Source organism: Prionailurus viverrinus, chromosome D1 (assembly GCF_022837055.1).
Source record: "Prionailurus viverrinus isolate Anna chromosome D1, UM_Priviv_1.0, whole genome shotgun sequence".
Taxonomy (NCBI): domain Eukaryota; kingdom Metazoa; phylum Chordata; class Mammalia; order Carnivora; family Felidae; genus Prionailurus; species Prionailurus viverrinus.
Window position 1 is genome coordinate 54,475,326 of NC_062570.1, and position 27,199 is coordinate 54,502,524.

General features: G+C 39.2%; 1 protein-coding gene across 2 annotated transcripts in view; it reads left to right on the forward strand.

Moving 5' to 3' along the window:
• Positions 1-27,199, forward strand: part of INTS4 (integrator complex subunit 4) — a 116,087-nt gene continuing 88,888 nt past the window's right edge. The window contains exons 1-4 of one of the 2 annotated variants that reach the window (XM_047879205.1): positions 1-90; positions 4,816-5,010; positions 20,626-20,743; positions 26,579-26,685. In XM_047879205.1, the coding sequence (XP_047735161.1) occupies positions 37-90; positions 4,816-5,010; positions 20,626-20,743; positions 26,579-26,685 (474 nt within the window). In that variant the 5' untranslated portion in view covers positions 1-36. Of the gene's footprint in view, positions 91-4,815; positions 5,011-13,140; positions 13,525-20,625; positions 20,744-26,578; positions 26,686-27,199 lie in introns of those variants that run through there. The other variant, XM_047879206.1, reaches the window with a different exon arrangement.

The following is a 27,199-nucleotide window of genomic DNA, read 5'->3' on the forward strand; positions in this document are numbered from 1 at the left end:
GTCGAGTACGGAAGCTGAGAAGGTCCGCGGGCAGTCATGGCGGCGCACCTAAAGAAGCGAGTGTACGAGGAATTCACTAAGGTGGTTCAGGTAATTTACGAAGGAAAGGTCCCGGGACCAGTCCCGGGCGGGGAAGGTTATTCACCTTCCAGACACTTTGCCAAAACAGGCGCCGCAAACCTGGTTCGAGTGCCGACTACTCAGATGGGCTCTCTGAAACTACACTTAAGTGGGCGTGTTCGTTTGCAGCTGCTGTCGTAGTCATTATTAATATGTGCAGTGTGACACTTCTAAAAAAATAAAATTATTAGCGAGGACAAATAGCACTTTACAATTTACGAAGATGTCTTATCCGTTATTTCAGTTTATTCGGGTTACATTAGCACCTTCGTTTTACACATATGGACTTGAAAGCTTCTTGAGGGATAAGAGGATTCAGAGCCAATTTACTGGTAGAGCCCCTCCCGACTCCTATTTCAGAGAAAGCGCCCCGGGACGAGTTGGTTGTATGCAAAACTAAGGGGTTGAAAGAGGAGTCTTTAGAAATCTCAAAACCCAGCCAAAGCAGGTGAGGGTCACAGGCTGCATAGGGGCAGAACTCTCCATTGGTGGAACAGCTTACCTAGGAGGTAGGGCAAAGTACTTTCTTCCTTTGGAGTTAAGGACAGGTGAGCTGAGCCCCTGTCAGAGCAGTGATTCTCCACGTGTCTCCTCATAGGTGTTGCGAAAGTCGAGGTTGATCCCAAGTTATCTTGAGTGTGCTGCTTCTTCGACTTTTTATGCAAATCACCTGGTGATCTTGTTAAAATCTAGATTGTACTCAGTGGGGTGGGGGAGGTGAGGCAATAATCTGCATTTCTGACAAGCCCTCAATTGATGCTGGTAGACCAAAAGCCTCCTTAGATCCGTAGAGTACCCCTAGACCCTTAGACTTCGAGGGTAGCAAGACTTAGACCATCCAGCAGGAAACTGTCCTTAAACATTTAAATCATTCCTTCATGTAAATGAGTGGCACTGTGTATCAGGTATACTGAAAGGTGTTGAGCTACAAAGCCCAATACAGGTCAGGGTCCTTCTCCTTTAGGAGCTCACAGACTGGTGGGAGAGACAGAAAAACGTATCTGTGATTATAGTACAGAGGGATGATTCCATTGAAAAATCAAGTTTTTCTTCCTGTTTTCACTTATTTCACTTACCACATCTTTGTAGCATATTCCCACTGTAGGGAAGTTATTCTCATTATTTTTTTTTCTTAAAATAACTGAGATTTAACGTTGACACTTTGTTGCTTCATTTTATGTGAAATTGGTTTTCTTGAACTTTCAGAATGAGTCAAGATTCAGGAAGTTTTTATTTTTTATTATTTAAAAAAAATTTTAAAGTAATCTCTACACTCAGTGTGGGGCTTGAACTCACCACCCAGAGATCAAGAATCTCATGCTGCATGGACTGAGCCAGCCAGGGCCTCCTCAGGAAAGTTTTTATTTCACAGAGCTCCTTCTTTTGTGGTTTGCTTTCTGGAATTTTCTGGATCTGTTTCCCTTGCCCACTTGCGCGCGTGTGTGTATATGTGTGTGTGTGTGTTATGATTTTTTTTTAAAATAATTGTGGTAAAATACATATTTTAACATTTTAAACATTTTTAAGTATACAGTTCAGTGGCATTAAGTTCATTCACTTTGTTACCCAGTGTGATTTCCTTTCTTCCTATTGTTGTATTGTGCCCACTTCTCAAGACTACTTGCCCTTCCTCCAGCATGTCATGTGTTTACACTTCTCCAGACTCTTATACCTGTTGTCTCTTTTACATGGAATGCATGTCATTTTCCCCTTTATTTTTGCTCTCACATTTTGGCTTCAAGACACAACTAAAACCTCAGCAAGAGTTTTGTCTCTTCCTCCTCTGCTTCTGTAGCAAGCACTCTGTACTTGTTTGTCTATTTGTACTTACCCCTCAGTGCTACTATAATTACTAGTTATTGACGTTAAAAATAGTTATTTTACCAGCAAAAATGTATTTTTTGGGGAATAACAGAGAACTGCAATTCGGCGCATGCAAGTTATGGCAAAACCATAGGCAAGTCCAGCAAACCAAGGAGAAGCAGGAAGTCAGGAGAGGGGTTTTTTTTTGTGTGTTTTTTTTTTTTTTTAATGTTTGTCTATTTTTGAGTGAGAGAGGCATAGAGAGAGGGACTCTCTGTGGGCTCTGCATTGACAGCAGTGAGCCCCATGCAGAGCTCGAACCTAGGAACCGTGAGATCATGACCTGATCCAAAGTCCTATGCTCAAATGACTGAGCCACCCAGGCACCTCCAGGAGAGGTTGTTTTGAAGGGAAAGTCTAGGGTGATGAGAATTTCTCCTTAGCTGAGTTGCAAGGGTGGTTGATTTCTTGTAGGAGAGGTCATGTGCATCTTTCCCTGTTGGGGCCTATAACTGAAGATTCTTTCCTGTTGATTCTTCTGTTGGACTCTATAATGGACAGTTCTTTCCCTAGTTGACTCTTGAGTAGTACTGTTCCTCCTTCTGGCCTCCCCTTGTATCCTCCCTCCTCAACTTTAATGAGTTTTCGCTTTATTAACTTTACACAGTGTGCATATCTCCCTACCAGTCTGGCCTATTTAAGGACAGAGATAATGCCTGCTTCATCAGTGTCCCCTGTTATGGGCAGGAGAGTCTATGTTGTATGTTGTATGAATGGAGGTCTCAGTTCTTGGATTTTCCATAGAAAGATTTATGTGGTGATCCAAACTCGAATAAAGATGATCAGAAGGAATGTAGCAAGCACAAAGCAGTTTATTAAGGACAGTACACTTTCAAGAAGGCAGTGTGGGCAGGCCCAGAAGTGGTTATTCCACTGGAGCTAGAGATGTCTTTTTGTGTTTGCATAGGTTATAGGCCATAGCTAGGGCTGTCTCCAATTGAGGTTGTTGCCAGTCATCTGAGGGACTCCTCCTACCAATTGGGGTGGGGGGTTTGGGCCCTGCAAGGTTCTTGTTGGAACTGTTATGGTTTATAATGAAGGTATAAATTACTCTGGGGCAGAGGTTGAAGAGGAGAGCTGCAAGTTCTGTACTTGTGGCTCTGTCAGCTTCAGGGTGTTGGAAGCCTTAGACCAGGATGTTAAAAGTCATAAATTCAGGATGTTGTGCCCTCAGGCTTCTAATGTGTCATCTGTTTATCACTGCCTTTGCCTCCAGCTCAGGTCTAACTTCTCCATCACCCCTGGATAGACCATAGGTCCTGGCTCACTAAACTGTTACTGATGGTTGACTGATAGCAGATATTGGTTTGTCTTTCCCCTTACATACTCTATAGGGAAAAAAATCTTTCTCAGCTTTTGTACTGATTGGAGCCTAGATAACACTGAAGACTGAGTTTGCGTAGAATAGGATAGGAATGAGTAAGGATTTTAGGAAAAGAACTCATTTCTTCATTCTGCATGAATCATTACCATACAGTGATGAAATGAGATCTTAGTGCTTCTGTCTTTCCCTCTGCTATAAAGGTAAGGAGGGAGAGAGAACTGGTATGTAGTTAGTGCTTATTTTGTATTTGTACAATTAAAGACATAGACTTCTCAAATATCCATACAATATAGGTATTGTGTATTCCCTTTTATAGAAGAAGGAGAGGCCTCCCTGACTAGTAAATGGTTACCGAACCCAAATTCCTCTGCTTCAAAACCCTCGGTCTCTTAAAAAAAAAAAAAACAAAAACAATAAAAAAAAAAACCTTTTGGTCTCTTTATCATGCCATACTATGTTCCTGACTAGAATAATCCTAATCTTTTCTCTGTAGATACGTACATTTGTACATTGTAAAGAGGGATTGCTCAGGATATCAAAACGGTGCATTAGATGTTAAGGAAAATTATTGATTACAACATTTGCCTTATGTTAGTTATGATGTTTTCTATACCCACCCACCAGGGCCTGACTTAAGCCCTGGAGTGACAGGTTCCCTTTTACTGAACTTTTTGGCACTCATTATATGTAACAAATGCATCTAAAAAGCTTCTAATTATGCACCATCCTTGGGAGAATTGAGAAAATAGTTACTCAAATAATTTTGTGTGTCCTGTGGTTCAGATGATGATCCCTAGTTGAGAAAAACAGGTAGTAGTGTCATCATTCTCATATTGCAAATAATAAAGGTAAAAATTGTAACTTACTTAGAACAGCAGCAGAATTAGAACTCAGACGCAACTCCTAATGCTGAATAATTATTCAGTAAAGAAAAATTTGTTAAGTGACTACAGTTTGCAAGGTATTTAAAAAAATTTTTTTATATTAACCATCCTTTTAATAAAGGCAGAATGCTTTGGGTAGTCATTTGGAGTAAGGGGAAGACTTTTTACTCAGTGTAAGCTGCAGACAGTTCCCATCAGTTCCATTTTTCTCAGGAGGGAAGCTGAGCCTGCTGGGTGCCTCAGCATAGTCGGTATATATTTGTAGAATTGAGATTTCTTTTTAAATAAAGAATGGAACAGATCCTTTGTATGTCCTTTTAACCCTAAAGTTGCAACAGTCCTAAGAGATAGGCAGAACAAAATGTTAGTGGACTTACTTCACAGAGAAAGAAACAGACTTGGAGAAATGAAATAACTAGCCCAAAGTGGTAGGAGCTAGTGAAAAGGAAAATGGGGACTCATAACCTTGTCTCCAATCTAGCGCTCTTTTTTTGTGTTCATTACACTGCTTTTTCCTAAAGTTAGGTCTATTAGCTAAATACATTAGTTGGTATAAGGAAATAAGGCAGTGTTAAATTTGCAGACTCTGTGTTTTCATGTCTTACCTTCCCTACTCCCTTGCAGCAACAGCAGGAGGAAATTGCAACCAAGAAACTCCGATTGACAAAACCAAGTAAATCTGCAGCACTCCACATAGATCTGTGTAAAGCTACCTCCCCAGCAGATGCTTTGCAGTACCTGCTCCAGTTTGCCAGGAAGCCTGTTGAAGCAGAAAGTGTGGAGGGAGTAGTCCGGATTCTCTTGGAACATTATTACAAGGTAAGATGGTCTTGAGGATCTGATGGAAGTATGTGTAAGAATTTTATCACATCTACAGAATGGGTTAGTATTGCAAAATAAGTAAGAAGGTGTTCATTCAGCAGTCTTGTAGTGAGTGCCTTCCATGTGCCAGGCGCTGTAGATGCAGAGATAAAAAAGATCCAAATCCTGAAATGAAATTCACAAGATGTATTTATTTTTCAGTTTATGTAAGTAAGGGGGAAGAAATGATTTCCAAATATTTGAATCACAGATGAATCAGAGTTTTAAACTTCATTATGAAAATTATTAAGCCTATAGAAACGTAGAGACAATACTATAATGAACTGCCAAATACCCATCTCTGGGATTTAATAGTTAACTAATATGTTGCCAAATTTGTTCCCTTTATTTGTTTTCCTGAAGTTTTTTTTAAAGTATGATATTTTTCCCTAAATTGTTCAGTAGAATCTCAAAAACAGTAGAGTAGATCAATGAAACCAAGAGTTGGTTTTTTGAAAAAATAAACAAAATTGATAAACCTGTAGCCAGGCTTCTCAAAAAGAGAAGAGAGGACCCAAATAGATAAAATCACGAATGAAAATGGAATTATTACAACCAATCCCTTAGGAATACAAGCAATTATCAGGGAATACTATGAAAAATTATAGGGCAACAAACTGGACAACCTGGAAGAAATGGACAAATTCCTAAACACCCACACACTTCCAAAACTCAAACGGGAAGGAACAGAAAATTTGAACAGATCCATAACCAGCGAAGAATTTGAATCAGTTACCAAAAATCTCCCAACAAATTAGAGTCCAGGACCAGATGGCTTCCCAGGGGAATTCTACCAGATATTTAAACAGAGATAATACCTATCCTTCTGAAGCTGTTCCAAAACATAGAAAGGGAAGGAAAACTTTCAGACTCCTTCTATGAAGCCAGCATTACTTTGATTCCCAAACCAGACGGAGACCCAGCAAAAAAAGAGAACTACAGGTCAATATCCCTGATGAGTATGGATGCAAAATTCTCAACAAGATACTAGCAAATCGAGTTTAACAGCATTTAAAAAGAATTATTCACCATGATCGAGTGGGATTCATTCCGGGCTGCAGGGCTGGTTCAATATTTGTAAGGGACTTTAAAAAAAAAATTATTTTGAGAGAGAGAGCATGTGCGTGTGTGCGCACACGCGCACACACACACATGCATGCATGGGCTCGGAAGAGGGGTGGAGGGAGGGAGAGAGAAAATCCCAAGTAGTCTCCATGCTCAGCTTGGAGCCCAATGTGGGGGTCAGTCTGACTGACCTGAGCCGAAATCAAGAGTTGGATGCTTACCGACACCTGGGTGACTCTGTTGGTTGAGCCAGAAATCAAAATACCAACACTATTCACACATGGCATTGGTCTTTTTTAATCTAGAACAAATTTATTGTTTTGGTGACATTGATCTGATAAACTCAGTTGTTTATAAAGTGTCTTCTGAATTTGTTTACTTGCTTAGGGGTTAACTTGCTTCTATATCCCTTTTATTTACTAGGAACTGAAAGTTAGACTTAGGTTAAGCACATTTTTGAAATTTTTAAGAATCTGTTATAGATGAAGATTTGTATTTCATATTGCATCTGTGAGGATGCAAGTAATGTCTTCAAATGTTCACTTGCAAAAGCTTCTTTTTCCCTTCAGTCTGTTCTTCCTACAAACTATGATTATTTTTGTCTTTTACGTATGATATAAAGCGTCTTTTCCTTTACACATATAATGTTCTAGCTTAACCAGAAATGTTTGCAGTTGTCCAAAGACTTTGTGGGTTTTCAGAAACCCATGTCTTTTCACACACTGTTCCACCAGCCTAGAACCCCTTTCTTCCTCCCACTGCCCTGTGATCTGGTCTGCCACTTTCTCTGCCAAACACATCCTTTCCTCAGAGTCTTTCACTTATGTTTCCTTCTGCCTAGAACACTTCCCTCAGATGTTCGTATGTCTGCTTCCCACACTTTGTTCAAGTCTTAGCTCAAATGTCACTTTTCCATTAAGGCCTTTTTTTTGTCTCTGTATTTAAAATTGAAACGGCCTTATTCGATAGCACTTACCAACTTCTTATAATCTATATAATTTTCTCATTTATTTTGTCCCTTGTCCATTTCCCCATACTAGAATGTAAGCTCATCTTGAACAGAGATTTTTGTTTTTAACTGGATAGTTGATTTAAATTGACAGTGTGTGGTAAAATTAATATTTGTTGAATGAATGAGTGTATGCTTTTGTAAGACTTTTTACTCAGTTAACAAGTGGTTATTATATATCCAGCACTTTTCTAGATACTGGACACGTCTGTTAGCACATTTATTAGCTCTAAGTATTGCCATTTTCATCATATATGTTTCTGTCCTTCAGACTTTAAGCCCCTAAGTTCAGAGACTACAAATCTGTTTATCTCTGTCCCAGTTCCTGGCAAGGTCCCTAGAACACTGTAGGGTGTTAATAAATGCTTCCCACATGTTTTACATGAATTAAATCTGGGTTTCTGTTCTCTAGTTTTCAGACACTTAGTGATCTGTTTTCTTAGCAGTATTTACCTATCTATTATATGATTATATAACTTTGCTACCACTAATCATCTGTAATAATACTTCTAAGAACAGTTAGCATTTATATAGTGTGTTGGAGTTTAGAAAGCTCTTTCCACATGTAATATTTTATTTAATCTTGATGACATCACCATTGTTATATCTGTAATCCAGATGAGGAACTAAGTTTGGAGCAGTTTAGTATACAAGGTGACCAGCTAAGTAAATGGAGGGTCTGGATTTAAATCTGTTTTTTTTTTTTAAACTTTTTGTCATGAAACATTTCAATTATATACACAAGTAAAGAGAGCAGTTTAATTTCCATGTACCCATTACCCAGCTTCAACAGTTACCATTGTGTGGCCAAACTTGTTTTATTCCCATGGCCCCCACCCCAATTCCTCCACTCTTACCTCTCCACCAGGTTCTCCCTGGTATCATACCATTTTGTTCATAAATTTCAATTTATATCTCTAAACACTAAAGATTTTTTTTTAAGGCTTATTTATGTGAGAGTGACAGTGTGAGTGGGGGAGGGGCAGAGAGAGAGAGAGAGAGAGAGAGAGAGAGAGCCAGCGAGCGCGCGAGAGAAGCAAGTTCCATGCTGCCAGCACAGAGCCCCATGTGGGGCTTGAACCTACCAAACTTTGAGATCATGACCTGAGCCGAAACCAAGAGTCGGACACTTAACCGACTGAGCCACCCAGGCACCCCAACAATAAAGACTTCTTTTTTTCAAAAAAAATTTTTTTTAATGTTTTATTTATTTTTGAGACAGAGGGAGACAGAGCATGAGCAGGGGAGGGCCAGAGAGGGAGGGAGACACAGAATCAGAAGCAGGCTCCAGGTTCCGAGCTGTCAGCACAGAGCCCAACACGGGGCCTGAACCCACAAACCGTGAGGTCATGACCTGAGCTGAAGTTGGACGCTTAACCAACCGAGCCACCCAGATGCTCCAAGACTTTTTTAAAAGACATAATCACAATACCATTGTCATGTCTAACAGAAAAATTGAACTCCGATCTTCTGATGTCATACCTCAGGCTCTTTAACCAGGCCATGCTGCTCATAGTAGTCTAGCAGATTGTAGCCCGAAAGGAAATGAGGAGAGATGCCAAGTGCATCCAGTTCTAGATTGATGACCATAGTGTTTTTTTTTTTTAATCCTCTCTTCTGTTATCCAGAAATGTGGTCTCTTATATTTTAGTAGATAAACTAGTTGGGCCTCTGTTTCTGTCCTCCAAATTTTTCTTCGGACAGGTAGCAGTATTTGGACTTCTTTCATGCGAGAGGTTCTTCACTTATACTATGTACTCGATGCTGTGGAGAATGTAGAATTGTGAGACATGTTCCTTGCCCTTTAGGGGCTAGCAGTATAGTTGGTAGATGGTAGAACAAACAATATATGTAGTAAGTAGTAAGGCTAAAGTTAATCATTTGTTCATTTTTTTTTTTTGTTTTCTCAAAATGCCCTAAATACTAACTCTGTGCTAGGCCATGTGCTTCATGTTGGAGATACAGAGATGATTATGTGATCCCTGATCTTAGTCTAGTTGTGTAGGTAACACAATAAATGGATAATAACAACACAGTGTCATAGGTGCTATGAAATCTGGGACAGGTTATCATGTGACCTCGAAGAAGAGGGTAATCAGTTTTACTCGGGAGCAGGAGTCTAGAAAGGCGTTATAGAGTAGTAGTGATGCTTGAGATGAGTATTAAAAAACAGATCTGGGCCAGTTGGAAAACAGGAGGAAAGGCATTTTAGAAAGAAGGAGCAGTTGTGAGCAAAGGCATGGCAATGTGGAATAGCGTGTCACAGAAGAAATGCAGGTGGCTCTTTAAGAGATAAGACTAGGGGGCGCCTGGGTGGCGCAGTCGGTTAAGCGCCCGACTTCAGCCAGGTCACGATCTCGCCGTCCGATCTCGCCGTCCGTGAGTTCGAGCCCCGCGTCAGGCTCTGGGCTGATGGCTCAGAGCCTGGAGCCTGTTTCCAATTCTGTGTCTCCCTCTCTCTCTGACCCTCCCCCATTCATGCTGTGTCTCTCTCTGTCCCAAAAATAAATAAACGTTGAAAAAAAATTAAAAAAAAAAGAGATAAGACTAGAAATATTGAAAGGCCTTGTATTGTGTGGGTTTTGTTTTAGACATGTCACTCTGGGATGCAGGATGCAGGAATTGGATAAGGGCAAGACGGGTGTTAGGTGACCAACTAGGAGACTGGCCAGTCTGTAGCAAGGTGATAAAAGCCTGAACCAGGAGAATTTTAATGGTGAGAAGAGCAGTTATTAGAGAGGGTTTCCCTGGAGGCAGTTTGTTTTAAGCTTAGATGTTGAGGGTACCAGGGGATAATTTCAGAAAGTAGAGCTGAAGTAAAGTATCCAGATGGATAAAGAATGTCAGTGGTCAGATGCTCTCTTCTTTTTTGTCTCATTCTTGCCTCCTTGCCTCCCTCTTACCTGCTAGGCTCAATTCTTCTGTTTTCTCTACAGCTCTCTTGTGTTGGGAGGTCTGTGACTCCATTCCAGATTGTTGAAAGGCTCCTCCTGTCCTCTCTGACTGCAAATTATTTTTGACTAGTATTTGACTAGTCTATTGTCTCTGAAAGACAATTATTTGATTCTGTGATATTTCAGTGATTTGAAGTCTGTAAAAGAATTGGCTCTTTTTTTTTATATTTAAAACTGAATTGAGGCTCTCCGTTCACTCTCCAGTCTACCTTATCTCAGGAAATATTACCATTATCAACATAGACCCTTAAGTCAGAAACCTGAGAAAGATGGTTTACCTTTTCCTTTCCCCATATTCCCTTCCTCACCAAGTCTTGTTGATTTTACTTTCAAAATATATCATGTTTCCACTGTTACCTCAGTAATACAAGTAACTATATTTTAAAAAATTTACGATGAAATGTAACACATAAAGAAGAATATGTAGAAAAACCTCATACAGCCTATTGATCTGCCACAGCATGAACACACTGTGAAACCACGATCCAGGTCAAGAAATTGGAATATTACCAGCTTTCCATAAGCCTCCTCAAACTCCCCTCTAATGATTTACGTCTTTCCCAAAAGATCACCACCACTGTCCTGACTTTCAGGGTATTAACTACCTTTAAAAATTTTTTTTACCATTAAACCTGCACTCCTAAATACAATTTATTTTTGTCCCTTTTTTTTTAACTTCATATAATTAGACAATACAGTATGTATCTTTTTATGTGTGGCTTTTGCTCAAAATTCTACATATGGTGTTCATCCTTATTGTTGATGGTAGCTGTAGTTCATTCATTTTTACCACAGCAGAAGATTTCATTGTATGAATATACCCTAATTTATTTACCCATTCCATTATTGATGGACATTTGGGCTGTCTCCACTTTTTAGCTATTACAAGAAACAGTGCTGTGAACATTTTTGTACAGGTCTCCTGGTATGTATGTCTTACATTTTTGTGTTTTGTATAGCCTGCAGTGAAATTACTGAGCCAACTTTTTCAAAGTGGTAGTACCAGTTTATACCCCCGTTAACACTGTGTGAGAATTCCAATTGCATGTATTTGCCAACATTTGGAATTGTTGATCTTACTCATTTTGACAGTTTCTGTGATGTGTGGTATATCACTGTGGCCTTAATTTGCATTTCTTGGATATCTGATGAAGTGGAGCAACTATAATATGTTTAATTGGGTAATGCCTGTTTATGTCTCTTGCATATTTTTCTTTTTCCTTCTTGTTTTGTGTAGATTCTTTATATTCTGGGTGCAAGTTCTTTAATGGCTTTAATGGTTATATGTGTTTCAAATATCTTTTTCCTTTCTAATCCCTCCCACCTTTCCCTCTCTTTTTAGTCCCTTAATGTTGTATTTTGATGAAAAGTTCTTGATATGTCCCAATTTGACAATCCTTTCATTTATTTTTGGGCTTTTCTTATCTGATATAAGAAGGGTTTGCTACCATGAGCTTATTGAGACATTTTGTTACATTGTTACTAGAAGCTTTATTATTTGCTTTCCACACATGGTATTGATTTGTGTGTATGTTGCTTGAATATATGGAAATCCAGATGTCCCAGCACCATTTATTGAAAAGAATGTCCTTTCTCCATTGTTCTGCAGTACCACCTTTGTGGTAAATGAAGTATCTGTATGTGGATATTTCAGGGCTTTCTGTTCTCTTCCATTGGTCTGTCTATTCTTATGCCAGTACCATGCTGTCTTAGCATAGCATTATAATAAATTTTGACATCTGGCAGGACAAGTTCACTCACTCACCTTGCTCTAAGAATATCTTATTCTTGATCTTTTCATTTCTTTATGAATTTTGAAATCAGCTTGTGAAATTCTGCCCCAAAACAAAATTTGTTAGGATTTTGATTAAGATTGCATTAACTCTATAGTTCTGATGACATATGGGGATTGACATTTTATAGTATTGGGTTTTCCAATCCATAAACATGGTACATCCCTATTTTAATACTGTTTTATTGTTTTCTGCATAGAGGTTTTGTGTATTTTGTTGGTTATTCCTAGGTATTTAATATTTTATGTTATTATAAATGATAATATTTTTAAAATATCATTTTCTTTTATTTTTTTTAATGTTTATTTTTGAGAGAGAGGGTGAGCGGGCAAGGGGCAGAGAGAGCAGGAGACACCGAATCCGAAGCAGGTGCCAGGCTCCGAGCTGTCCACACAGAACCCGACGCAGGGCTTGAATTCACAGACTGCAAGATCAGGACCTGAGCTGAAGTCAGATGTTCAACCAACTGAGCCACCCAGGCACCCCTAAAATTTCATTTTCTAGCAATACATAGCTGATAATCAGAAATGCAATTGACTTCTATTTATTAACTCTTATGTCTTATAACCTTGCTAGGCTCATTTAACAATTTTAATACATTATATGTAGGTTATTTTGAATTTTTACAAATCATATCAGCAAATAATGACTTTGTTTAATATTAATATAATGATATCAGCTATCTTTTGGTTATGGTTTGCATGGTATACTACTATCTTTTATTTTCGTCTTTTTTATAGCTTTTTTGTTTTAGATATGACCTGTGAACAACATGTAGTTAGTTTTTAAAAAAAGTTTTTTAAATTGATCATTTAGTTCATTACGTTTAATGTGATTATTGTACGTGGGTTTAAAATCTACCCTCCTTATTAAATGCTTTCTATTTGTGGGGCACCTGGGTGGCTCAGTCAGTTAAGTGTCTGACTTCAGCTCAGATCATGATCTCGCAGTCTGAGTTTGAGCCTTGCGTCGGGCTCTGTGTTGACAGCTCAGAGCCTGGAGCCTGCTTCAGATCCTGTGTCTCCCTCTCTGTCTGCCCCTTCCCTGCTCACGCTCTGTCTCTCCCTCTCTCAAAAATAAATAAACGTTAAAAAACAATTAAAATGTTAAAAAGTGCCTTCTGTTTGTTTTACCTGTTTAATGTTCTTTTTTCTCCTTGTTTCTTGCCACCTTTTGAACTAATTTTTTTTTTTTTATCCTTTCCACCATCCCTCTTTATTAGCTTGGGAATTATACATTCTTTTATACTTTTTCACTGGTTAAACTAGCCATTACAACATGATTTTTTTTTAATTTGAAGTGAAATTTTAAAAAATTTATTGAAGTATAATACAATATGAATTCTAGACCTATCCAAGTCAAATGTTATATGGCACAGTTACCATTTTGGACAGTGTGAGGACTTACCTCCTTTTATCCATATTCCTGCCTTAAATGTGAATGTAATTGTATATTTTAATTTTCCATTTTTCACTCTGTAAGACAATGTTATTTTGTACAGGCAATATTCATTTAGATTTACCTACATAGTTATCATCTGCTCAGATGTATTTATCATTGTTTTTTTTTTTTTCTTTCTTGCATCTGAGACTATTCATCTGGGATTATTTTCCTTTTGGGTGAAGACTACCCTCTGATATTTCCATTCATTGTAAGTTTATTGACATTTGTTTTTGCACGGAAAAGTTTTATTTTACTTCCATTCTTGCAGAATTTATTTATTTTTATTTTTATTTTTATTTTTACTTTTACTTTTACTTTTCTTTTCTTTCTTTCTTTCTTTCTTTCTTTCTTTCTTTCGAGAGAGTGAGGGTGCAAAAGGGGGAGGGGCAGAGGGAGAGAGGGAGAAAGGGAATCCTGAGCAGAGAGCCTGGTGTGGGCCTCAATCCTCATGAACTGTCAGATCATGACCTGAGCTGAAATCAAGAGTTGGACACTTAACTGAGCCACTCAGATGCCCCAGATATCTCATTTTATTGTATTGTCTTCTCTTCTGAATTTTCATTCTTTTGTCTCCTTGTGCTTCGTTCTGGACATATCATTTATTCACTAGTTCTCTCTTCACCTTGTCTAGTTTCCTGTTAACCTGTCCATTTGTTCTTAATTTCGTCTGTTGCTTGTGTCAATTTTATAATTTCCTCTTTTTTTCTTAAATTTATTTAATTTACATCCAAGTTAGTTAGCATATGGTGCAACAGTGATTTCAGGAGTAGATTCCTTAATGTCCCTTAGCCATTTAGCCCATCCCCCCTCCCACAACCCTCTGTTTGTTCTCTAGATTTAAGAGTTATGTTTTGTCTCCCTCCCTGTTTTTACATTATTTTACTTCCCTTCCCTTACATTCATCTTTTTGTTTCTTAAATTCCTCATATGAGTGAGGTCATACGATATTTGTCTTTCTCTGAATGACTAATTTCACTTAGCCTAATACCCTCCAGTTCCAGCTACGTAGTTGGAAATGGCAAGATTTCATTCTTTTTGGTTGCCAAGTAATACTAGATTGTATATATATACCACATCTTCTTTATCCATTCATCCATCAATGGACATTTGGGCTCTTTCCATACTTTTTGGCTATTGTTGACAGTGCTGCTATAAACATTGGGATGCATGTGCCCCTTCAAAACAGCACACCTGTATTCCTTGGATAAATACCTACATACAACACCCAGCACTCATCCTAACAAGTGCCCTCCTTAATATCCATCACCCACCTGGCTTATCCCCCACCGACCTTCCTCCATCAACTCTTAGTTTGTTTTCTGTCATTAAGAGTCTCTTATAGTTTGTTTCTCATTCTTTTTTCCCCCTCCCATGTGTTCATCTGTTTTAGTTCTTAAATTTCACATATGAATGAAATCATATGGTATTTGTTTTTCTCTGACTTATTTCAATCAGCATAATACATCCTAGCTCCATCCATATTGTTGCAAATGGCAAGATTTCATTCTTTCTGATGGCTGAGAAATATTCCATTGTGTATATATACCACATCTTCTTTATCCATTTATCAGTCAGTGGACATTTCGGCTCTGTCCGCAGTTTGGCTGTTGTTGATAATGCTGCTGTAAACATGAGTGTATGTACCCCTTCGAAACTGTATTTTTGTATCCTTTGGGTAAATACCTAGTAGTGCAGTTGCTGGATTGTAGGGTAGTTCTATTTTTAACTTTTTGAGGAAACTCCATACTGTTTTCCAGAGTGGCCGCGCCGGTTTGCATTCCCACCAACAGTGCAAAAGGGTTCCCATTTCTCTGCATCCTCGCCAACATCTGTTGTTGTCTGAGTTGTTGATGTTAGCCATTCTGACAGGTGTGAGGTGGTATCTCATTGTGGTTTTGATTTGTATTTCCCTGATGATGAGTGATTTTGAGCATCTTTTCATGTGTCTGTTAGCCGTCTGGATATCTTTGGAAAAATGTCTGTTTGTGTCTTCTGCTCATTTCTTAACTGGCTTATTTGTTTTTTTGGGTGTTGAGTTTGATAGGTTCCTTATAGATTTTAGATACTAACCCTTTATCAGGTATGTCATCTTTTCCCATTCCATAAACCACCTTTTAGTTTTGTTGATTGTTCTCGTAAGCAGAATTATTTTATTTATGTAGTTAGCTTTGAGAGAGATAGAGGGACGGAGGGAGGCAGGGGCAGAAGGAGAGGGAGAGAAAGAATCCCAAGCAGGCTTCATGCCCTGATGTGGGACTCAATCTCATAACCCGTGCTGAAATGAAGAGTCAGACTCTCAACCTACTGAGCCACCCAGGAGCCCCCGAGCAGAATTATTTTAAAATCTGTGGCTGATAACTCCAGTAAATGGATCCCTGTGGCTATGTCTTATCATTTCTCTTCATGTTATCTGATCTGCTAGCATGCTTTATTTCTTATTAGGCAGTGTATTTCCAAAATTGTTTGTAAAAATAATTTAAGACTTAGGATGACTTATTTTAATTAAAAATTTTTGTTTTAGGGAGAGTGAGGGAGAGGGGCAGAGGGAGAGAGAGAGAGAATCCCACTGGAGCCTCATGTATGGCTTGATCCCACGACCCTGGGATCATGACTTGAGCTGAAATCAAGAAGCGGACACTCAACCAGCTAAGCCACTGGGGTCCCAGGATGACTTATTTTAATCCAGAGAGTATTTGTTTCTATCTAGAAATCCAAGAAAACTTTTTCTTTTCAGGAATGAAAATGATTCAAAGCTGAGCTGCAGTCCCTCCCAAAGTCTTTGTGTTTATTTCACTCTTACTTATGCTGTTGTAGCCTTTCGGGGTCCTAATCCAAAGTGATGGGGTTTATTAGGCTGCCCCTTTTCACCCTCCTACCCTTAGCCTTACGCTCTGGCCATTGCACCCCGGCCTCACCTGGCTGTCGGAAGCACTGATTACTTTGCCACTCATTTCTCCATTCCCTCATTTCCCTGGTTGGCAGAAGCCTGAAGAAAAAGCAGCGCCACACTCTAGGCGAACCTGCCTGGGTTCCTTCCCTGCATGATTCTTCTTTAACTTTTCATGTATCTTTTAGTTTTCTAATACTTTCAAATACACACGTGTATACATACCCACACTTACATATGTATACGTGCATACATATATATGTATGTGCACACACACTTTTTTTTGACATCCATAGTACTTTATAGTTTTCCTCAGCAGAAAGATTGGTCTGAATTCTCTAACCTCGCCCTTAACAGAAGTGGGAGTCTTGCTAATGTCTTTGGCCGGACTTGTAATATACCCTTAATCTGTCCCTCTGTCTACTTTTGCCCCTTCCACTCCAAGGAATTGAGGCTGGATTGATATTTCAAATATTCAGATCTGTTAATGTCATTCTCCTGTTTATAGTTCATCGAAGGATTTTTCTTGCTCTTTGGACACAGATTATCCACTTCTTTATTCAACAGTGAACAAATGTGTGTTGAATTCCTGCTGCCTGGTAGGCACTATCAGAGATACTTGCCATAATTCTCAAAAAAGATGTGGTACCTGTTTGTCTCTTTAGCCTATCTCATGTCTGTGTACATTTTAGCCACATTGCCCTTTTTTTTTTTTTCCCAGTTCTGGAAGTTGTGGTATTCTTTCATGACTCAGAGCATTGGTTCATTCTTTTCCCACTGCCTCAAAATAGATCAGGATCTCTTTGACCATAATATGTAGAGTTATTTTAAAGTCGTGTCTGATATGTCATATGCTTTCAGAGAACTCTGTCTTTTTACTTTGCCACTTTGTAATTATTAAGTGGACATTACTTGATAAATGTCTACCTTGCCCATTAAACTTTTCCACAAGGGCAGTGTATCCCCATGGACTCAAACGGGGTGGCTCCTAGTGTGCAGGGAATCCGTGGTGAGCAGAGAGTGGATGAATTATTTACTGAGTGAATTAAGGGGAACACTTGGCTCTTCCTTTTCTTGTATTCTTCCTTTTATTTTTATCAGAATGTACACAGGGCTTTCTTCGCATTCTTCTAGTCGCTTCAGTGGCTCACAGGCCAGTTGAGGGAAGATGCGGTCACAAGTACAGCGCACTGTAGTGAAGGGCATGATAACGGGTTGCACCAAGGTCCTGGGGTTGTCCAAGAGGAAGGGCATCCATGTCCAGTTCAGGGATCAGAGATGACTTCCTGGAGTAAATACACCTCCAGGGCAGGAGTGAGTGGGTATGGGAGAAAGGGAAAGCATACGAGGTAGAAGAACAATCTAAGTGGAAGTACAGAAGCTTGAAGTGGCATGGGATCACTGGTAGGGAAGTGTGGGAGCTGCCGTAGTGGCCAGTCGTGGGGGGGGCCTTCGTGGCAGGCTAAGCAGCTCAGACTTCTTTTTTGTAGAAGACTGCGAGCTTTTGAAGGGTTGCATATATTTATATAGATTTAAAAATTTACACTCTTTTTAAAAATTACATTGGCAATATTGTAACAAATTCAAGCACTGTAGAAGTGTATAAAAGAATGAGATTTCCCTCTGTAAATCAGTTAATAAATGAAATGTACTCTCCAGAGATTACTCTGGAGAGAATCACTGCTAACAGTTTTGTATGCATTTTTCTAGAGTTTTATATAAGGCATTTTATAATTTCCCATATTCTGGGTTTGTAACTTTCTTCTGCCTGGAATGCTTCTTCCCTAAATTTTCCTATGGCTGTGTCTGACTCAGTTAAGTGTCCTCTCAAAAGTTGTATCCTCAGAATGGACTTTCGTCACCATCCTATTTGTAATATCCTCCCCACTTTACTCTTTAGCCTATTGCACACTTTATTTTTCTTCAGAATGTTTACCACATGAAATGATACATTTTCTTTTGCCAGTCTTACCCATTTGAATATAAGATCTGTGGGAGTAGGAATTGCTTCTGCTTTATTCAGCATTGTGTCCCCAGTAGCTAGAATGATGCTTGGCACAAAACAGGCACTCAATGTATGTATGTTGAATAAATAAATTAATAAGCATTTTAGATAGAATACAGTACTTTGGTGTGATTTTTCCAAGAAGTTAAATTTTGTTTGGTAACTCCACAAATACATACAAAAGGAGAGAAAATAATATGAGCCTTCAAGACATTTTCATCCAGCTTCAATAATTATCAATATTTGCCATTCTTGTTTTGATGCATTTATCCCAACTTTTTTTTTTTTTTTAATGTTTATTTTTGAGAGAGACAGACAGAGACAGAGTGCAAGCAGGGGAGGAGCAGAGAGAAAGGGAGACACAGAATCCAAAGCAGGCTCCAGGCTCCAAGCTGTGAGCACAGAGCCTGATGGTGGGGCTCGAACTCACAAACCGTGAGATCATGACCTGAGCCGAAGTCAGACGCTTAACCGACTGAGCCACCCAGGCTCCCCTACCCCAACTTTTTTGAGGTAGGGCAAATCCCAAGCAGCATATCATTTCACCTGTAAATACTTAATTATCTATGTTTAACATATAAGGACTTCTTTTAGAACTTAAAAAAATCACACAGTAATCCTTAATAGCAACATATACCTAGTTCATGTTGTTTTCACTGATTGTTTTAAGACTTTGTACGGTTGGTTTGTTTGAAGCAAAATTCACACATTGCATTGGGGCCTCTGGGTGGCTCAGTCCGTTGAGTGTCCGATTCTTGATTTCAGCTCAGGTCATGATCCTCCAGGGGTGTGGGATCAAGCCTGCGTTGGGCTCCGTGCTGAGCATGGAGCCTGCTTAAGATTCATTCTCATTCTCTCTCTGTCTCTTCCTCTCTTCCTCTTTCCCCCTCCCTCCCCCCCATGCCCTCTCACCATCTCTCTCTCTTAAAATTAAAGTTTTTAATTTAAAAAAAATCCAAAAAATTAAAATCTGTAGTATTTTCATCCTCTACCCTTTTTCATTACCAATGCCATTTTTTGTTTAAAAACCAGGGTATGCACCCTGTGGAATTTCCCATATTCTAGACTTAGTGCATCCTTAACTTTCATGTGTTTTTATTTGCTCTTTATGGTACCCCTGTGAATACCATATTCATAGTGGTTCAGTTCAGGTTTTATTACTCTCCACATGAAGGATTGATGGTTAGGGAGAGGAAGGGAGAAGGGCACTAACACCTGACTGCCTCCTGTGTACCATTCCTGTGCTAGTCATTTTCCTCTCAGTGCCCTCTGAGGTTGTTGTTAGCCATATTTCACAGGCAAGCCTTAGAGAGGTTAGTTAGCCTGTTCAAGACACAGAGCTTATGTCAAGACATAGTCCAGGCTTCAGACTTAGGTCTGGCTAATTTCAAAGCCCTTTCTCTTCCCCATGGTTAAGTTCCCAAGAAAATGACTTTCCCAAGGTTGTATCCATGGTAAGTGGCATGCCAGCATTCTAGATCCTCTGACTCCACATCTGTTGCTTCTTCTCCCACTTCAGGCCTCCTTGTGCTTTGTCACTTCCTTAGAATGTAGATGGGAGGTGGGGAGTTGGTCATATCTAGAAGGCGCTTCATCTTTTGAGCATACATTTAAGTGATTTTGTCTTTGGTGTAGAAATATACGCTGATCTAATTTTACCGTTGGTGAGGTACTTTTTTTTTTCCCCATTTCCCATTTATGTGTGTGTGTGTGTGTGTGTGTGTGTGTGTGTGTGTGTATGTGTATGTAGTGCCACATACTGTGCTACGTAATGAACAAAAGGACATGTTCCTTTTTGACTTTGGGGGAAATCCTTCACTGTAGAAATCCTGGTGCATATTAGAGACCACCTCCCAGTGTCATGGCTAAAAGGTCCAGACTAGTCATTTCTTAGGCTCCCTTGCACCTGGGGCCCAGGCACAAGCCCTAGACCCAGACAGTTAGATTGACCTGCCTCAGACTTCTGATCAGGATCTGGCGGTTCAAAAGAGCAGGTAGGGTGAGAGATTCTGATGGTAGCAGCAGTGGCTGCAGCACCCAGTTTTCAGGGCCTCTGAGAGCAGTGGTACTGGCAACAGTGTGCGAGCCCAGTGCTGGTGGTGGTGGTGCACGTGGCCGCACTCATGTCTGATGTAGCTGCGCAGTGGAGGAGGGACGCTTTTAGTCCTGACAGCATGTTTCTGGTGGGAAGGTAATGATACCAGGAAGGCATAAAAAATCCCCGCTCACTTTGCAGTATTTAGATGTAACATTACTGATTTGAGAAAAGCTCTCTCACCTGAAGATTATAAAGTTAATTTTTCAGAAATAAAATCTTTAGAATACTGGGATCATTGAATCTCTCTTGAGATACTAGTTTGTTCCTGTTTGTTGGTTAGCTAGAGTATCAAGGTTAACAACAGCTTCTTTTGTTCCAGGAGAATGATCCATCTGTGAGATTGAAAATTGCATCATTGTTGGGTTTATTATCAAAGACTGCAGGATTTTCACCAGACTGCATTATGGATGATGCCATTAACATCCTGCAGAATGAAAGTAAGTTGCCATTTAAAACCTATATAATCAGAGCAGAAATCTTTAGTTCTGTTTGTGTATTTAGAATGAGTTGTTATTGAAAAGGAATTTGGGCTCCTTGGTGGCTCAGTCAGTCAGTTGAGCGTCCCGATTCTCAGTTTCAGCTTGGATCATGATCTCACAGTTTGTGGGCTCAAGCCCTGTGTTGAGCTCTGTCACAGAGCCTGCTTGGGATCCTCTCTCTTCCTCTCTCTCTACCTCTCCCGTGCTCTATCTCTCTCAAAAATAAACTAAAAAAAAAAAAAAAAAAAAAAGGTTAAAAAAAGAAAAGGAATTTGAGGATAATTCAATAAAACATATATGTATATATTTACATATATAGAGATAAAATACAGTTTTGTCTCTTAATAGCTATCATTTATTGACTTTTACCAAGTGCCACAATACTTAAGGTAGGTTACATATGACGGAAGATAGATGTTATTGTCCCTATATTTTAGGTAGGGAAACTGAAGCTCAGAGAAGTTCACTGACTTGTTCAAGGTTACATTGTATGTGATAGACTGATGTTTTATATGCGTGTGATGTTCTGTTGACTGTTTGCACTAATTGAAACCATGAGAGGTGCTGTCCTGGTTGTGTGGTCTCTCATAATTTAGTTCCTAGAAAAGTGACATCTAGGTCTCACATGTTATTGCTTCATGTTTGCTTCTCGTGGATGCCCACTAAACATTATTGTCAGCATTTAGGTGAAATGGAAAAATATTCCACCTTAAAAATTTTTTTGATTATCTATCTAGTTTTATTTGTGCACAAGATTCTGTTAATAGAGTTATTGCCTTACTTGCCTTAATATTTTAAAATTAAATAAAAAGGAACCCTTTGTTGTTTTCTGAAAATGTTACAGTTTTGTTTGAATTGATTGTAGTTTTAAAGAATAGCGTTATTTGAGTTTTGGGTATATATATTTAAATAAATATGATTTTAAATATTGGGTAGCATTTAGTTTATAAATGTGAGAGGTTATGAGAATAATAAAAGGCCAATGAATTCAGACACCATCCAGATTCATTTATTGTACAATGTTTAATGATAACAAATGTCTTACATATGTGGCCCATTGGCTGAAGTTGAGAATGTTTAAAATTATGTTAGCAACAACTTCATACTAGGGTGCCTGGGTGGCTCAGTCGGTTAAGTGCCGTCTTCAGCTCAGGTCATGATCTAATGGTTCGTGAGTTCATGGTTCTTGTTGGGCTCTGTGCTGACAGCTCAGAGCCTGGAGCCTGCTTTGGATCCTGTGTCCCCGTACCGCCCCCCCCCCCCCCCCCCCCCGCCCCAGCTCTCGCTCTTTCTCTCAAAAAATAAACATTAAAAAAAAAAAATAGCTTCATTACTAAAATTTTAGTTGTATTGAATTTTGACCCAAGACTTTTAATTCACAGAAAACAAAGAATATACCTTAAAAAAATTGTTTTTTTCCAGATGGGAGTATATGTTAACGAAATGCTAATATAATGACAATAAAGTAAAAATTTTAAAAATACTGCTACTTGTGTAAAACGTTTTATGTATTACATTTTATTTGAATACACTTTATATGATTGTACTTACAGTGAACATACTATTTTGTGTTTTATTATACTCAACATTACGTACAAATTTTCCATGTTTCTGTATCACCTTCATAATATTTAAGGTGTTGATAATACATTAAATACCAACAGGTACAGTAGCATGTTTCTAATTTTTTGCTCTTGTAGATAGTGGTGAAAAAAAATCCATTTTTTTAAAAGCACCAAAACAATTACATTGCCTCAGTACGAAAGTATTCTTTTTTTTCCATGGAAAGTTCTTACAGAATAGTTATATACCTCTAAGAATTTCACACTTTAAGATTGGGGATTTCATAGAGCCATATACTTTTTGAGCTATAAACGGTCTTATAGAGATCTTGTTTCATTCCTTCACTTTGCAGATGATAGAAACTGAAGTCCCAGAGAGATGAAGTGAGTTGGTTTAGCTAAGAGTTGCAGAACTGAGAACTTAAGTGCAGTGCTCTTTCTTGTAGACCATGGTTTAACTGAAACACTTTACCTCTAAAATAGAAACATTATAAGAGAGGGTTGATTTGGATGCAAACCTCATTCTGTCTTTAGAAAGAGACTCAAGGGCGCCTGCATAGCTCAGTTGGTTAAGCGTCCAGTTTTGGCTCAGGTCATGGTCTCACGGTTTGTGGGTTTGAGCCCCACATCAGGTTCTGGGCTGACACCTGAGAGCCTGGAGCCTGCTTCAGGTTCTGTCTCCCTCTCTCTTGCCCCTCCCCTGCTCACGCTCTCTCAAAAATAAACAAACATAAAAAAAAAAAAAAGACAAATTATGTGGTATACGTGGAAATAGTTGTTTTACTTTTTGTGAAATATTCTAATGTTTCTTATTTAATTGTCTCTGAGAGATGTGATCTAGCGCTCCTCCTGCTTTCCAGTTCCTGGCCTACCTAGATTGACGGTAGAAGATAGAATGGAAGGGACCGTAAAGATCATCTGGTTCAAGCCTTTTATTTCATTGCTGAGGAACATGAACTCCAGGGAGATAAAGTGACTGCTAAAGTCATCCTGTGCTTGTGGCTTAGAATAAGGCACAGACTAGAATTAAGTAAGAGTCTTTATCAGTCTAGTGTGCACTTTTAAATCCAAGAGTGTGGGCCACCCTCTGGACCAGAAGCCTTTCATTTCAATCCGTCTCCTGTATGAGCTCTGCAACTCCTTGGCAAGCACTGGACTAGGCACTTTGTGGGTGTTAGGTATCTCTGCTTCTGTAGTACATACCACACCAGCAATAAAAACACAAAGCTTGCTGTAGAGGAGGTATAATCAGAATAGTGTGGGAGCAGAAGAGAGGGTGAGGTGAGTGCTGACTGGTGGGATCTAGAAAGGCTTAGTGAAGAGGCATGTTTGGAAAGGCAGGAATGGAGAAGAGTAGTACCAAGAGGAAAGAACATGATGTTAAAAGGTAGAGAAATGGGAAAACGTGAGATATTTGCAGACCTAAATTGTTTCATGAGAGAGAAGCAGGGAGTGAGGGGCTTTAGGATGAAAAACTGGTAAAATGTTTAGAAGCCAGAGGGTAGGTAGTCTTGAATGCTGAAGATTTAGAATGTCACTTTCATAGGCACTGGGAACCATGTATATAATGTTTTTTTTGGGCAAGTGCATGAGATAATCAAGTCCAGTTTTAGGAAGATAATTTGGTGGCTCTGAGGAATTTGGTTTGATGAACTAGATTGTTTAGGGCAGAGATGTTGAAGATTTATTTATTATCCGTGTGGAGATGTTCATCCAACCTGCAGTTGTAGTGTAGGTCTGGAACTCAAGAGAGACTAGGGTTTAAGATTTAGATTAGATTTATGATTTATCAGAAGCAAGAGTTAAGCTTAAAAAGGCTTAGGTAACTTTTTGTGGATGTTATATAGACTCATTTTGTACAAATAAAGGGTGGTGGGGTAGTATTGGAGATTTCTTCACATCTGTCTTCTCTAAGTACCTTCTTTTCTCTTTGTGGCCTCTTTAATATTGGAGACTTCTTGATGATCTTTGGTTTTGCATTTACATTTAAGACCAGGCACTGAAAAACTGATTGGTAGTTCTGTGTGAAGGGACAGGACTTGCCAATTGGTAGCCTCTGTTCTAGGATGACCCTCTTTGGAGTCCTCTTTGGAGGACTTTTATTTATTATTATTTTTTTAAGTTTATTTATTTGGGGGGGGGAGAGGGAGAGGGAGAGAGAGAACCAGCAGGGGAGAGGAAGAGAGAGAGGGAGAGAGAGAGAATCCCAGGCAGGCTCCACAGTGTTTGCACCGAGCATGATGCAGGGCTTGAACTCATGAACCGTGAGATCATGACCTGAGCTGAAACCAAGAGTTGGATGCTTAAACAACTGAACCACCCAGGCACCGCTGGAGGGCTTTAAAATATTAGTGTCTTTTGTGTTTCTCTGTGGGGCCCATTCGTTTTTCCATTTTGGAGTTCATGTATCTCCTGCTAGATAGACAGAAATGCCTGGCTGCCATGATTTTGGAGCCAAGGCTGCTGAAGGGGGCTAGGGAGGGGGAGAGGAGTGTCTTATTTATCAGTATGTTACTATCTCTTAATCTCCTCTTCTTCACTGTGTCTTCTCCCCAGTCCTCATTTGCTATCCTTTCTGGTCTATTTTTGTATGGAATAAACTTCCCATTTAGGGTAAGGAGGAAGGCAGAGGTCCAACTGCTTCTTAAAGAGACCTCAGATAAATCCCTGCCTTATTCCCATTTTTGTTTGCTTTTTTGTGGTTATTGCTTTAAATCTCCCAATTCCTAAATCTTTTTAGGGTGTTGTGGCTAGAATTTACTTCCTTTATAGTGATATCCTCCTCAGTAGTGTTTTCTTATTTTCTTTTCCTTTCTTTCTTTCTTTCTTTCTTTCTTTCTTTCTTTCTTTCTTTCTTTCTTTCTTTTGAGAGACTGAAAGTGGGGGAGGGGGGCAGAGGGAGAGAGAGAATCTTAAACAGGCTCTACACCTAGTGCAGAGCTGAAGCGAGACTGGATCTCACAAGTGTGAGATCATGACCTGAGCCAAAATTAAGAGTCAGATGCTTAACCGACTGAGCCACCCAGGTGTTCCCCTCAGTGTTGTGTTGTGTTGTTTTGTGCTGTGTTTTGTTTTCTTTTCTTCAAGATTTTATTTTTAAATAATCTCTGCACCCAACATGGGGCTTGAAGTCACAACCCAGACATGAAGAGTTGTGTGCTCTACCAACTGAGCCAGCCAGGTACCCTGCCAGTGTTTTCTAATCTGCAGTCATTTTATATGTCATGTACACCATTTTTACATATTTGTTTCACATTTATACTATGGTTTACTTAATATTTTTCTTAAGTGGGTAACTTTTTTTTAGTTAAAGAGATTCTTAATAATGGTAAAAGGAAATTAGTGTCATGTGACATCAGTAGATAGTAACTGCAATTTTGATTATGTACATTAAAATATATACATAGATATTAATGTAAAATGATTTGAATGCCACCTAAAATTCTTGTGTACAGCCAGCATTAAAAGAAACGTATTTTGGAACAAAAAAGAGAATGTAGACGAGGAGAATCTGGCTGATTGATGATGATTTATTTGAATTTGGGTCTTTGCCCACTTATTAAACATTCATTGAGCATGTAATGACTTGTACTAGATTCAGAGAATGCAAAAGTGAATAAGACACAATCATTGCCCTCAGGGATCTTTCATTCTCGGTTTAGTCTGATATGAAAATAAATATAGTAAAGTGTTGGAGCTGATGTACAGGGTGCAGTGGAAGCACAAAGGACGAGATAGTCAATTCTCATTGTGAAAGAAGGGAAAGGTCTGTGTAGCAGGTGACACTTCAAGATTAGTAGATGTTTCCTGGGGATTGGGGTTGAGAATGGCATTGGGTGTCAGTGGAAGCATTCTAGGGAAGTTGGCCTGAGCAAAGATAGGGGGCATGAAATCATAAGTAATTGGATAAAAGGATGCTGTAGGAGACTTCAAAGAGATGAGGCTAGAAAGGCAGGTGGAGCTAGACCTCATGGAGGCACTGGTATGTATATGTGTTTGCCCTGCTAAGGAATTTGGACTTTATCTTGAAGGCAGTGAAAACCCCTTGAATTAGTTCTGTAGAGGATTCAAAGTTTTAGGCATGATCCCTTTAGGAACTTAACTTTTGGTTGAGGGGAATCAAGAATCAAAGAGAGGAACCTAGCTAACAAGAATTTACATAAGTAAATTTAGTTTCTGTAGTGATCACCTTTTGAAATTATGCAACCCAACTTTCCATCTTCCTTTCTAGAGTCTCATCAAGTCCTAGCTCAACTGTTGGACACTTTGCTTGCGATTGGCACTAAACTCCCAGAGAATCAAGCTATCCAGATGCGATTAGTTGATGTAGCCTGCAAGGTAAGAACATGATGGTTAGATACAGGGTTGAATCTTTCTTGAATAGTTTGCACTGCCTGAAGAGGTAGTATGAGCTGTAATATCTGCTTAGCTCCATCCTAAATCTGTAACTGAGAACTGCCGAAGACTTTTTATTTTTTTTTAATGTTTGTTTATTTTTGAGAGAGAGAGCATGAGCAGGGAGGGGCAGAGAGAGGGAGATGCAGAATCCAAAGCAGGCTCCAGACTCTGAGCTGTCAGCACAGAGCTTAATGGGGCTCAAACTCACGAACCATGAGATCATGACCTGAGCTGAAGTCGAATGCTCAAGTGACTGAGCCACTCAGGCGCCCCTGCCAAGGACTCTTAATGGTTTTCTGACCTGCCTCTTTTTTTGTTTCTTGATGTTGGATTAGGTTAAAGCTGAGTAACTTGTTATGAAATGAACTTCCTCATCCCTCCAAAAGAGATGAAAATTACAGTAGCTGCTATGTGTGCTATGCTTAATATATGCGCTGTGCTTATTATGGTACTT